General features: G+C 41.8%; 1 protein-coding gene across 5 annotated transcripts in view; it reads right to left on the bottom strand.

Annotated features, from left to right (window-relative positions):
* Positions 1-5,967, bottom strand: part of LOC117474663 (calcium/calmodulin-dependent protein kinase type II delta 2 chain) — a 38,408-nt gene extending 32,441 nt beyond the window's left edge. For 3 of the 5 annotated variants that reach the window (XM_034120618.1, XM_034120619.1, XM_034120620.1), the window contains exons 1-2: positions 5,514-5,966; positions 2,384-2,478 (exon numbers count right to left, since the gene is read on the bottom strand). In XM_034120618.1, the coding sequence (XP_033976509.1) occupies positions 2,384-2,478; positions 5,514-5,575 (157 nt within the window). In that variant the 5' untranslated portion in view covers positions 5,576-5,966. Of the gene's footprint in view, positions 1-2,383; positions 2,479-5,513 lie in introns of all 5 variants that reach the window. The other 2 variants (XM_034120621.1, XM_034120623.1) reach the window with 1 other exon arrangement.
* Between the last annotated feature and the right edge of the window lie 6,580 nt (positions 5,968-12,547).

The raw sequence follows: 12,547 nt of genomic DNA, 5'->3' as shown, positions 1-12,547 counted from the left end.
ACAATCACATGCACACTTACCCACGTACACACACGCGGCACATCACAAGCAAATACAAAGTGACAAAAGATAGCAGACAGAGTCATAGTGACAGGACACTGACGCATACTGTACATGAAGGGAGAGAACACAAATCCAACTGCTAGGAGGGATACAGAGTGCACACACACACACACACGCTAGTTAAATGTTGACTTTTCAATTTCTGTTTTTGTTTTTAGTTCTCTCTCTGCTTCCTGTCTTTCTCTTCCTCTGTCTCTGGACTGCTTCCTCTTGTGCACCGGCTCATCTGCTGATATTAATCAAACACTGCATAATCAGGATTGCAGCCTGCAGGACTTTGACTGGTCAAAACCAGGAACACCACACACACACACACACACACACACACACACAACACACACACACACACACACACACACACACACACACACACACACACACACACACACACACACACACACAACCACACACACACACACACACACACACAACACACACACACACACACACACACACACACACACACACACACACACACACACACACACACACACACAGTCTTGATCTGCCTGCTTTCCAGCCACCAATCCCTACCCTAAACCCTTTTCAAATCTATATTCTGACACATGCACATGCACTTGCATAGGCAAATACACACACAGTGGCTGAGTGGGGTAGGGGGGAGGTCATGATCCTGCCAGAGAGAAGGGAATCAGAGTTGCAATTCTAGAGCTTATCGCGGAAAGAGGGTAAGACCATATCTGACACGCCAGCATGCCTGGTATGTAAACCTCTAAACACACAAACACAGAAAACTTGAAGTGAGAGTGTGTGTTTGTGCACACCCGCAGATTCTCTTGCATATGAGGTGAGATAACCCTTTGCAGTATTTTGGGAAAATCTATCCAAGCATGCAAGTGGTGAGACACTGATCCTTTTGCCAAGGTGTCTATTACCAACACTGCAAGCAACAAGCGGCATGGTCATCATGGGCAGAAGAGACACGTCACAAGCTAAGAGCGGAGGATCAATGGGGGAAGAAGAAAGAAAGAAGAGGCAGCATGAAGGGAGCCAAAAAAGGAGAGAAAAGAAAGGAAGCAACGGAGGAGGGAAGGCAGGGATAGATGGTGAGGTATTCGAGGAGAAAATATGCAGGAAGGAGGGGGCGGGTAAGAGCACCTGGTGAGCGCCTTGTAAATAAAATAAAAAGAGTACAGATTTTTTTTTTAAATGAAAAAATGGGGGAAGAAGAGTAAATGCATAAAAGAAGAGTACGTGGAGATGGAGGATGCTGAGGAGGAGGAAGCTGCCGGAAAATAATAAAAGGTAAAATACTGCAAAGAGGGGGAGGATGCTGCTTGCTTATACACTAGAACACTATAATAAACACAACAGCCAAGGTCATTTCCTGTTAACCATCAAACATTAGATGTAAGTTAGACAACCATCTACAGGAGCCTGCCTGCTTGTGCGGGATGACAGCATTCACTGGTTATCACGGGCAAGCATGATGCGACACCATTGGCTGAAGAATTGAGAAACAGCAAAAGTGCAACCATTGGTTAGTTATCACGAATATGCTGTTGGCGGATCCTGGGTCACGTGTGTGCCTAAGCGTGCATGTTATGTGTGAGTGTATGCGGGATTATGTGCGTGTGTCCCAAGCCCGAGGCAACCAGGCCAGCGGCTACAATTACAGTGACGGATGTGAAAGAACTGGGTCGGCTTCGCATGAGATCTGCCCCTGGGACGACAAGACCAGCCAGAGCCCTGAATCAATACAGAACACATGCACGCGCACACTAACGCATGCAAAGACATACACATGCAAGGTTGTATGTGACAAACATTTATATAGAAACCAAAGGATATGGAAAACACAAAAAGGAAGTAGAACATGTACCACAGTGCACAAAAACTGCAAGCAGGCAAAAACTGCTGCAGCATTTACTTGATATATTTGCTGTTTTCTTCTGAGCACATACAGAAAACTTCACCAACAAAAATCCAGATGAGTCTCTGGGCATGTGTGCCTGTCTGTCTGTCTGTCTCTCAATCATTGACTTTCACTCTCACTGTCAGAGCCCCAAAGCTTGTCTCATGGGCACGCATGTTTACAGCTCACCCACATGTAACTCTGTGACACTTTGGGGCACGTTTTCTGCTCATCGTATGGGTGTGTGTGTGTGTGTGTGTGTGGTGTGTGTGTGTGTGTGTGTGTGTGTGTGTGTGTGTGTGTGTGTGTGTGTGTGTGTGGTGTGTGTGTGTGTGTGTGTGTGTGTGTGTGTGTGTGTGTGTGTGTGTGTGCGTGTGTGTGTGTGCGTGTGTGTGTGTGTGTGTGCGTGTGGAGGGGGATTCTTGACTTGTTTGTGTTTACTACCTCTGGCAGAAAGCTTCTTGGTGTTGATGATTTTTGCGGCAAACTCCTGTCCATTGGAGATCTTCACACACCTCCTGACCACAGAGAATGCACCCCTGAAAAGAAAAACACGCACAGAATTAGTTAATGATTCGAAAAAAGCTTAGTCACAATATAAGGTGCGATCCACACCAGCCGATGTAAAATTCTGTTTCAGAACAGAGCTGATTACAAAAGCATATTGTGTTTCAGTGTAAGTATGGCAGAAATCAATCTAGTCTGGAAAGATATGATTTCATTGTGACTTAGATCACATATTGCAACCTGCACAATTTGTTGAAAATAAGCTAAAATGTATTAAAAGCATCTGTTTTAAACTTGCAATTCATATCAAAGGCAGACTGTTGCCTGTTCTTGGACTACTTAATTTAAGCAGGTCATACAATCTCCAGGAATAAGTGTGTATGTTTTTTTGGCACCAAGGTGATACTACGAGAGCGGCACAAAACCAGGATAGTAATATCAGCTGGCTTGCTATGTCTTATGTCGACCTGTTATTTTTTGATCATTCATAAGAAATGTAATCTTAAAAAATGCATGTGAAGCATGTGAAAAATGTAACTCCATAATTACAGCAGCTGTGTTATTGTGATTTTACTCAAGTAAGGGCACTAAATTGTAAAAAATACTGATTACTAACTACTATACCTGATCATTATGCTCCATGACCCTAACCCTAACAGCACTCGGATGATGTATGTAAAAAATAACAAACATGGAAGAGCAAAAATGTAAGTAGTAAAGTCAAATTTCTAAAATTGAATAGCACAGAGCATGGATGCAGGATCTGTGCAGCTACTCAAACAAACACAGTCACACCCCCCTCCCTACAGTACACACTGTCCTCATCGCTACACGAGACCATCCGCACCAACGAGCGCGCCTACCGGCCTTCTATTGCTTAAGCCATGTGTTGTACTAGTGTTTCAAGCACATGTATGAAGATCAAAAAACTAGGTCAGCTATATTTGAGGGAGGAGAAGAGCAGAGTGCTGCATCTCTCATCTCTAAATGCAGCCATGGAGACGTCCGCCTCAGCTCAGCTCTGCAGCGCTTCGCTATTCAACCTCCATCTCTGTCGGTGCACGCCTTTTCTTTCAAATAAAATCGGTTCTCATCAGAGATATCACAAAGATTTAGACACACTTGAATGCAGATACTAGAGAAAAGACAAAAATAGGTATTACCTCAAATAAACTAGATTATTTAACCCACTGTATTCCTAATGGCTGACAACTGTGGCATGATGTCTCTGTACAATTTTATATTTTGGGGGGTTATATGTGTTAATATATGAGAAGTAACTGAAGCAATGTATTCACTGCTGACTTTATAGCATGATCGGTACCATTTACATGTTATCTAACATCCTCTGGAGTTAGCAGCTTGCCACTAAAGCTTACCTCTAATTTACAGTATAGGGGATTTGGTAAAGGAAATGTTCAAAGCATAACATGTTATATAAGAAGCACTAAAAAGCACATATTCTGTTCACTGTATCTGTAAACCTAGTCTGTACTGAGCTACATGATGGAAAGAGGAAAAGGAAAAGTAGTTGCACACTTTAAATAACCATGCTTTTCTCTTTGAAAATACAGAAAAAACAAGATAGATGAAAATATCTAATTCCTTTCTATACATTATTACAATAAATGGTTGAAAACTAGTAATTTACTATGTTTATTTATCAGTTACAATAATGTTAATGGTTAACACAGTGCTGTCTTTTTATATCAATCAACAAATAACTTGCATATGCACTGGACAATAATGTAATAAATGCAGATTTTATTATTTATAAGAAAATAATGTACATGATTAATAGATGTGATTGAATGGGCTAAAACTTGCAGACACAATGGTACAGTATGGTCCATTAACGGCTGAAACTTGAGCAACAATTCTGAAATTATGAGTGTATATTTATCCTATTTTACTTGTCTAACATTGTGTACATTACTTTGTAAATATTCACTTAAATATTCATCCCTGGATAGTTGAAACAATAGAAGTATCCAGGTTTTTGTTGAAAAACAGTCTGATATTAGAATTGTATTTTTCTGCTGTACATCAGTGCAGGCAGGAAATGGTTCTGCCCACAGGAAAGAGATCAGTTAAAAGGTAGAATAAAAGCATTGTGGTTGCATTATTAATAACAGATGGTGTAAGATGAACACAGCATAGGGTCATTGAGCAGGGGGCAGAGGCTGTAGAGGAGGCTTCTTCTCCTTCACTAGAAACACAGGTTTCTGATAAGAAGGTGATGAAAGATAACTACTCTATCAGAATGCTAAGTGGGAGACACTGGGGTACCTGGGAGTACATTTTAATCTCTATCTGCTTTGGCTGCACATATAATAGGTTCTCTGAGCAGGGAGTGCTGGGCAGACTGCAGGTCATGACCATTCAGCTGCAAACACACGTCCACACTTGTAGGTACGTGGATCTCTCTCTGTCTCCCTCTCTCAGGGGTGAGGAATTCCCTGCCTGTGTCCGATAATTGACCGCAGCTCGGTGCTTGGCTGGGGAATGTGTCATCTCCAACTACATGGTCTGCTGTCGCATTACTGAGTGTGTATTTCTGTCACGGGGGATGATGAGGAGGATTTGGTGAGATGGAGGTAGAAAAGGAAGGGGGTGGGTTACCAAATATCACCATTTCACACACCCCTCGTTTTTTTCATTCGGGTTCAGTTTACAACATGAGAGCTTTTCGACTGTGACACCAAAAGGTCGAAATGCAACATCAGTGGCTGCAAAGGATGGAGGCAAAGGACGCCGCGCTAGCTTCGACATATTAACACAAAAGCGTAAGCAGGGCATCAAATGAGGGATTAAAACAAATAGGATGGCATTGCAAAGGCCTTCGGGATACATGATAGCGTATTGAGCCCCCCCTGCATGACAGGTTTCATGGCTATACTATCAGCAGCGCGAACACACACACACACACACACACACACACACACACACACACACACACACACACACAGAGCCCTGAATCTGAGTCCCTATGCCAAGCGGCCTATTGCATAACAGGCTGACATTTCACACAGAGATGGTGCTAGATGATAAAAACATGCTTCCTTACTTCCCCAGCTCCTCGAACAGCTGATATTCGTCGGTAAATCTCGTGCAGATCGTTAACGCCATCCTGAAGGAAGTACCAAGGGGTGTGAGGAGATGCGGTTAAGGTGCACTCACAAACAGTATCCGCCACACTCAGTCGTCAACACCGCCCGGTTTTTTTGTCCTGGACCTGCAAGCCAAACTGAGGGTTTCATGCACAGCTGAAGCACCTCGGTCGCGAGCTCTGTTGGGATGATTTCTGCGGCAAATGCACTGCCTGCGCGAGGGCTTCAATCTGGTCGAGAGAGCTTCCGGCGTTTTTGTCTGCTTGTTCTTTGTTTTCTTCACATGCAGCGGCTTGTCACAGCTCGTAGACGCAGCATTTTGTGTGCATTCCGGTTTCTCTGGTGTGTGGCTGTGCAGCGTGGTGAGGTTCGTCTCTTTGCGCGCATCAGACGCCGCACTACCGCACCTACCCCCCGCTGTGCGCTCAGTCCCGCCCCTTTGCCTGCATTCTCCCACAGGCCAATAACAAACAAAGACGAACAAGAATATATGATATATAACATGAAAATAATAAAGTGTATTTTATCATGGAAATACTATCAACAGTGCCATGGGTAGCCTACATCTGCATTGTAATGGACCTTCGATGTAGCTATCATTCTGGAGCAGTGGCGGTTCTAGTTGTAGGTAGGTACCCTAGTTGCCACCCAAGTTGGCAGCTTTGTTTTGAAAGAAAAGTTGTGGCTCATCGGACATTTATGAGAGAAAATCTCTAATGTCCGAGTGCAAGTGAATGCAGCACAAGACGCGAGCCTTGTAACCCCTCCCCCGGCCCTGGCGCGAGCGTGGAAATATGATTGGCGGCGATTTCATTTGAACGGGACGGCGCAAAACGAGATTTACGAGAAGCATTCGGATCCAAGTAGACGGAAGGAATGAGGTATTTGCGGTCTACAATGACAGAGAAGAGACTGTCAAGTTTGGCTGTAGCCTACTCAGCATTGAATCAAAGCGCACCATAGCTTTAAATCTGAATAAGTTTGTGAGGCGTTTTGCTGAACAAGATGGTAATCGCCGCATTCAGCTGTTATAGGCATGCCAACTTGATGCTCTGCTCAGGATGGCTCGATGAGCATAACAAAACTGTTAAAGGGCCCATGTCATGGCCATTTCCACTGATCATAATTACATTGTTGAGGTATACTAAAATAGATTTATACTGTGCAATTTTCCAAACTCACATTGGTTTCGCACACAGCATCTCTGTAAAGTATGTGTATTCAGCAGTATTCACTCCGATTGGTCAGCTCGGCCACTCTGTTCTGATTAGTCAACCACCAGAGAGGCTCCGCCCATGTCTAACAGTGCTTTTTTCGGCTCGCTCTCGGAACATCAGTCTTATAATGGCGTCGGTACAGCCGTATATTTTATACGCTAACTAACCGAACTGTACCTACAACTGTTGTTATAGAAGAGTGTGACGGCCCCAGGGCCTTTGTGCAGGTGTGTTGCAGGTCTTACGATGGGGTGGAGCTGAAGAGGCTAATCAGCGCGATCACGGACACCTGGCCGGAGCCGAGGTGCTATTAAGCCCAGCTGCCCGGAGTCACACGGCGGCCCCTGTCTCTCTCCAAAGCGGCTGCAGAAGAACGAACTCGGCGATCTTCTCCCCTCGACCACCTATCTCTGCATTTACCACAATAAATGTGCCGTGGTTTTGTAAACTCGTGTATGTCTCCTTGTCTTTCCGTTGTGGCCTACGAGCCGGTCATAACAAAGAGTAAGTTATTTTTACCTGTAATAAACTACTACTGTTTGATGAGAAATCAAATCATGGTTTGCTATATATGAATGATATGTTATAGGAGCAAATAATTCAGGGAAGAAAGGATAGGCCTACTAAGTATTTCCATTAAACTTTATTTTTAGAAATGTACAAAATGAACATAAATATACATATACACGGTATATCATCAATTCCTCCCCGTTGTCGGCATCTTGCCTATCGCAGCCGGGGCTTTTTAGGACGATGCATCAGTGTGGTAGTCCCGTCATGTATTGTCCGGCAGGATCTGGCTGGACGAAATCAAATGCAAATCACAAAATATTAGAGAAACTTAGTTGTTTTAGATTCGTTAGTAGTAGTTGTGGTAGGAGTGTGGATCTATCTAATCCATCTATCTAATGAACACAGTAAGCTTGCCAGCTAATATGCTAACCTAACTTTGTTTACTTTGGTAGCTAACACGATATGAATGCTAGCTCGGAGGAACGGCAACTATAATGTAGTGTAATAAAACTGCTATGAACAAAAGCTAGTGGTTCATATTAGGCTAGCAATAACGTGTTTATAATTGCAATCTTATACGGGTAGTCTGCTACGTTCGGTCATTCATTGTAACTGGCATGAATACATGTATAGCTAGCCTCGTTAGCTATACATGCAGTATGTACATGTACTGTCACAATGTACGGTAAATCACCCGGAGTATACTGTATGAGTATTCCATGTGTGACTGCAGACATTCTCCTGCCATGACAAACATGTAAGGCCATCTGCTGACATTGTAGTTGATATATTTAAACGCTAGCAACGTCGTTAGTCCAGTAAGCTGGGCTTGTTTAGTGTAATAAAACCACTATGAACAAAAGCTAGTGATTCATATTAGGCTAGCAAGAACGTGTTTACAATTGCAATCTTATACGGGTAGTCTGCTACATTCATTGTAGCTGGCATAACAAACAAAAAATTCCCGAGCAAACCCATGTCTAGCTCCGTTGGTTAGCTCGGTAGCATACACGCTACGCCAGCTATAATGTAATTACGTTTCGCGACTGACCGTACGGCAAATCACCCGGAGTATACTGTCAATGAGTATTTTCGTGTGTGAATGCAGACATTCTCCTGCTATGAGATACATGTATGCAAGGCCATCTGCTGATTAGAGTTGATATATGGAAATGCTAGCAACTTAGTTAGCACAGTTAGCACTGTGTCAATGGCTTAGCAGTCCGACACACTCTTGTTTGATAAATACACAAATAACAATGCAAACTTACAGGTTGTGTACCCGAATCTTCCCCTGCTCCAAACGGTCCAAACAAACTAGGAATAGCATCGTCCTTCAGTTTCAAATGCTACGCATATCCGGCCTCAAACTGGGCAATGTTTTGGAAGCTTTCGTCTGTGAAATGCCGCGCACACAGTAACGTTCTTCGAACCTCTGAAGGAACAGTGTTAAAAATAAATTTCAACCACTGACTTCGTTGTGGTTCTTCCGTCGGTAGGACAAACAGCTCAGATTTCTCCTCACATTTCAGGAAACAGGTCCTTGGCATTGGCATGACTGGATCGATTGTGAACTGAACCAGAGCTTCCAACAGTAAATGTTAGGCTGGCAGAGGGTGCGGCCAGCGCCGCTGGGTGTGGCCATAGCTCTTCGGGATTGGTCCATTTCGTTCCGGGTACCGCATGACATCATGCGGTACCCGGAACTAAATGGAAGACTCAAATGGGCAGTGACGTATCTCCAACGAGGCGTTTTGGGGAGGTATTTTCTGTGTTAGAGTTTTACTCGCTACAGGGTGTACTTTGAGGGTTTTGACTCTGCACACCGTTTACATGCATAAAAACTTTCATAACACACAAGGGGACAGGTAATAACCGGAAAAGCATGACATGGGCCCTTTAAGATGATGACCTTACGTGTATAACATTTTTCTACTTTGTTGGGGTCTGCCCCCAAAAAACAGTTTCAAGACCTGAGAAAGTCAAATAAGACGGTGTGTAAAACTTCACTGCCCAGCCAAAAAAAAGTAACCACTTTGATATAACTAGGCCAGTAGGTAAGGACTTTCCACTGGATAATAACTGCAGCGATATGTTTTAGCTGAATACACGTAACCCTAACTGATGCAGTTAGTCACTACTTTAATGTTTGTTCTTTCTGATGTAAAGTCAAGGTTGTAACTGTTTGCAATGAAGTCGTGGGGCGCTGAACTGTTCTTTTGATTCTTTTGATATATGATAGTAATTACTTGTCTTTCAAATTTGAAGGAGAGTGAGCAAGCATCTTGAGGAACATTCATCATTAACTCCTCCAAAAAATATAGTTTATTTAATAACACTGAATATGTGAATCATAACAGTGATTGACAGCTGATAGGAATAATATGATTGTTAATAGTATCATATTAATTCAGACAAACATCGACGAGACAGTTAATTCATGTACTTATTGCAGCAGTCTGCATATATTTGGTACCCCTGCTGGTCTAAGAGTGAGACAAACTCATTCAGTTATTGTTCAGTTAAAAATCATTCAATTATGTCTGCCATCTTTATATTTCTATTTAAGGCTTTACTGATGCGCCACAATAATGTCACCTAATCAGTGTTAATTTTGGCAGCTGTTTTTGATTTAGTCTTAGTCTTAGTCTTTAGACGAAAATGGTTATTAGTTTTAGTCACATTTTAGTCATTTCTATCCTTCATAGTTTTAGTCTAGTTTTAGTCTAGTTTTAGTCGACGAAAACTCAAAACGTTTTAGTCAAGTTTTAGTCGACGAAAACTCAAAACGTTTTAGTCTACTTTTAGTCGATGAAAAATTACATTTTAGTCAACTTTTAGTCAAACATTTTTCTCTCTATAAACTAATTCAGTTAGGCAAATACAGGTATCTGACATTGTAATCAAGGTGACAGCATCAAGTGTTGAAATTCGTAAAGCAACATTTCATTCTCTTAACACTTTACTTGTGTAATATATAGGGATGGGTATCGTTAAGGTTTTCTACGGTACTACTAGTCTTATCAATACTGCTTATCGATCCGGTACTTTAACGGCATTCTTGTATTTACTTTTTGTTATTTTTTTAAAGAAAAAAACTAACAAATTGTTAACCGAATTAATTGCTTTATTTAAATGTGAAATAAATGAAATATATATAATTATTTTTAAATATTGTACTGTAGCCTACTTGAGTAAAATGTTGAGGTACTTGTACTTTACTGGAGTATTTAAATGTTATGCTACTGTGTACTTCTACTCCACTACAGTTCATAGTTAAATGGTGTACTTCTACTCCACTACATGTATTTAATACCTTAGTTACTTTACAGATGTGGATGAATGATGTGAAATATAATCAAGTGTTAACTCAGACTTTAGTTCCACCTGGATTAAATTCACAAGTTACCCTGCAGTATACAAAGTCCTTCAAACTAGCTGCACCTTTACCAGCTTTGAGAACACTTTAATGATCAATCATTATAAAACATATCATATATATTATTCTGAAATGGACCAATCTGCACAATGACTACTTTTACTGTCGCTACTTTAAATATATTTTGATGATCATACTTTGACTTGAGGAACTCTTTCTACACTATGGTATTTTTTTACTTAGCTACAAGATCTGAGTACTTCTCCCACCTATGCACACCTGATGTGATAACGTTACTCGTAATTGGGGCAACAGAGCTACGAGTTAAGGAAGTCGAAAATTGTGCATTTCTCCGACTGAATATGACGCCTTTTGGCCGGCTGTTTGGACAGACTACTCTACTCGTGTCAACGCGAAAACATGGCAAACGAGCTTTGTCCACATCGAGACTTGTAGAGTGTCTCTATACTCTCTGAACGCTCCGTCCCCGGCAGATCTCTGTGTGCCGCTGCAGCGTGTCTGTTAGGCCCCGCACACAGAGAGGAGATCGCTCTTCTGGAGTGAAGAGAGCGGAAATAATGATATTGCAAGTTAGAAATGTAAGATGCATTTTGACAGACAAGACGGGCAATTGGGGGGAAATACCCTGCATTTTGAATGTCCGATAGTCCACCATTAACACCTTAGTCCCGTCTCGTCTCGTCAACGAAAACTAAATATACATTTCGTCAAATTTTCGTTATCAAGAATCTATTTTTAGCTCGTCATCGTCTCGTCTTAGTCATGTAAAAAAGGTCGTTGACGAACATTTTTCGTCATAGTTTTCGTTGACGAAATTAACACTGCACCTAATGTTATTGAGTTAAAATATAAATATTGTGGCTTTCCAAGTTAACATTGATTGATATGACTGCGATTAAATCAGCATATACTTCTGCCAGGGGATGCCACCCCTCAAATTCTCCTGCCACCCTCTTACCACCCTATGAATATTTGTCTAGATCCGCCCCTGTTCTGGAGAGGAAACGACCTGTTTACCTTGTATTACATTTACCAGGAGCACAGGTATAGGGCCTGGCTCATTTCGTGGCATCTGCAGGCAGTGGCAAGTACTTCCGGCATCTGCCACAGATGCCACAACTTGCCGAGGCATCTGCCACTGCTGAACGGGAGTTGCCACAAGATGCCAGAGTAAGAGAAGGTTTACGGTAGCTGCCACTCGCCTTCCGTGGCAAATGCTGCTATTTAAACCCGTATTTATCGTGTAAGATGTCGCTGTTTAGGCATGACTTTATCGAACTGATCTGTACACAGGACTGATGTGCGATCTCTATTTTTCAAAAAGATTATAAATGATCGTTTCTATTCAATTTTACTTGGAGTACGTGGTTTGCTAAAATAAACAAACGTGCTATATTTATGATAGTAGGCTACTAAAAATATATTGTAATAAAAAAGAAATATTGGAAAGTGAGGGTTGCAACGCAAGCCCTTGGCAATTGTCGCTTCTTGAGGGGAGTTTCCACTGCTTGCTACGATAAACCAGGTGTATTATTACTAGTAAAGACAAATAATTAACAAATAAATATCTATATTGACACAGTAACGTGTACACTGGTGTTATTAGACTTTGCTACAGACTTAGGGCAGCTGTAACTGATTGCAGTTGCCACTGCTAGTGAGATGCTAAAATGTATACTTTATAAATGAGGCAAAGGACAGTTATATTTGATTGTACACATGTATAAATGTGTTATTTTAAATGTAGGCATATGTACTTAATTTGTATTATTTTCGTTGTAAACAGATTAAAGGTGGGGTAGGTAATTTTGGAGAAACCAGCTCGAGTGCGCTAGAATTTGAAAATACACAACCGGAAAAA

The sequence above is a fragment of the Trematomus bernacchii genome, unplaced genomic scaffold, assembly GCF_902827165.1.
Source record: "Trematomus bernacchii unplaced genomic scaffold, fTreBer1.1, whole genome shotgun sequence".
In the NCBI taxonomy this organism is placed as follows: domain Eukaryota; kingdom Metazoa; phylum Chordata; class Actinopteri; order Perciformes; family Nototheniidae; genus Trematomus; species Trematomus bernacchii.
The sequence above is the reverse complement of the archived record's forward strand: the minus strand, read 5'-3'. Positions and strand labels throughout refer to the sequence as shown.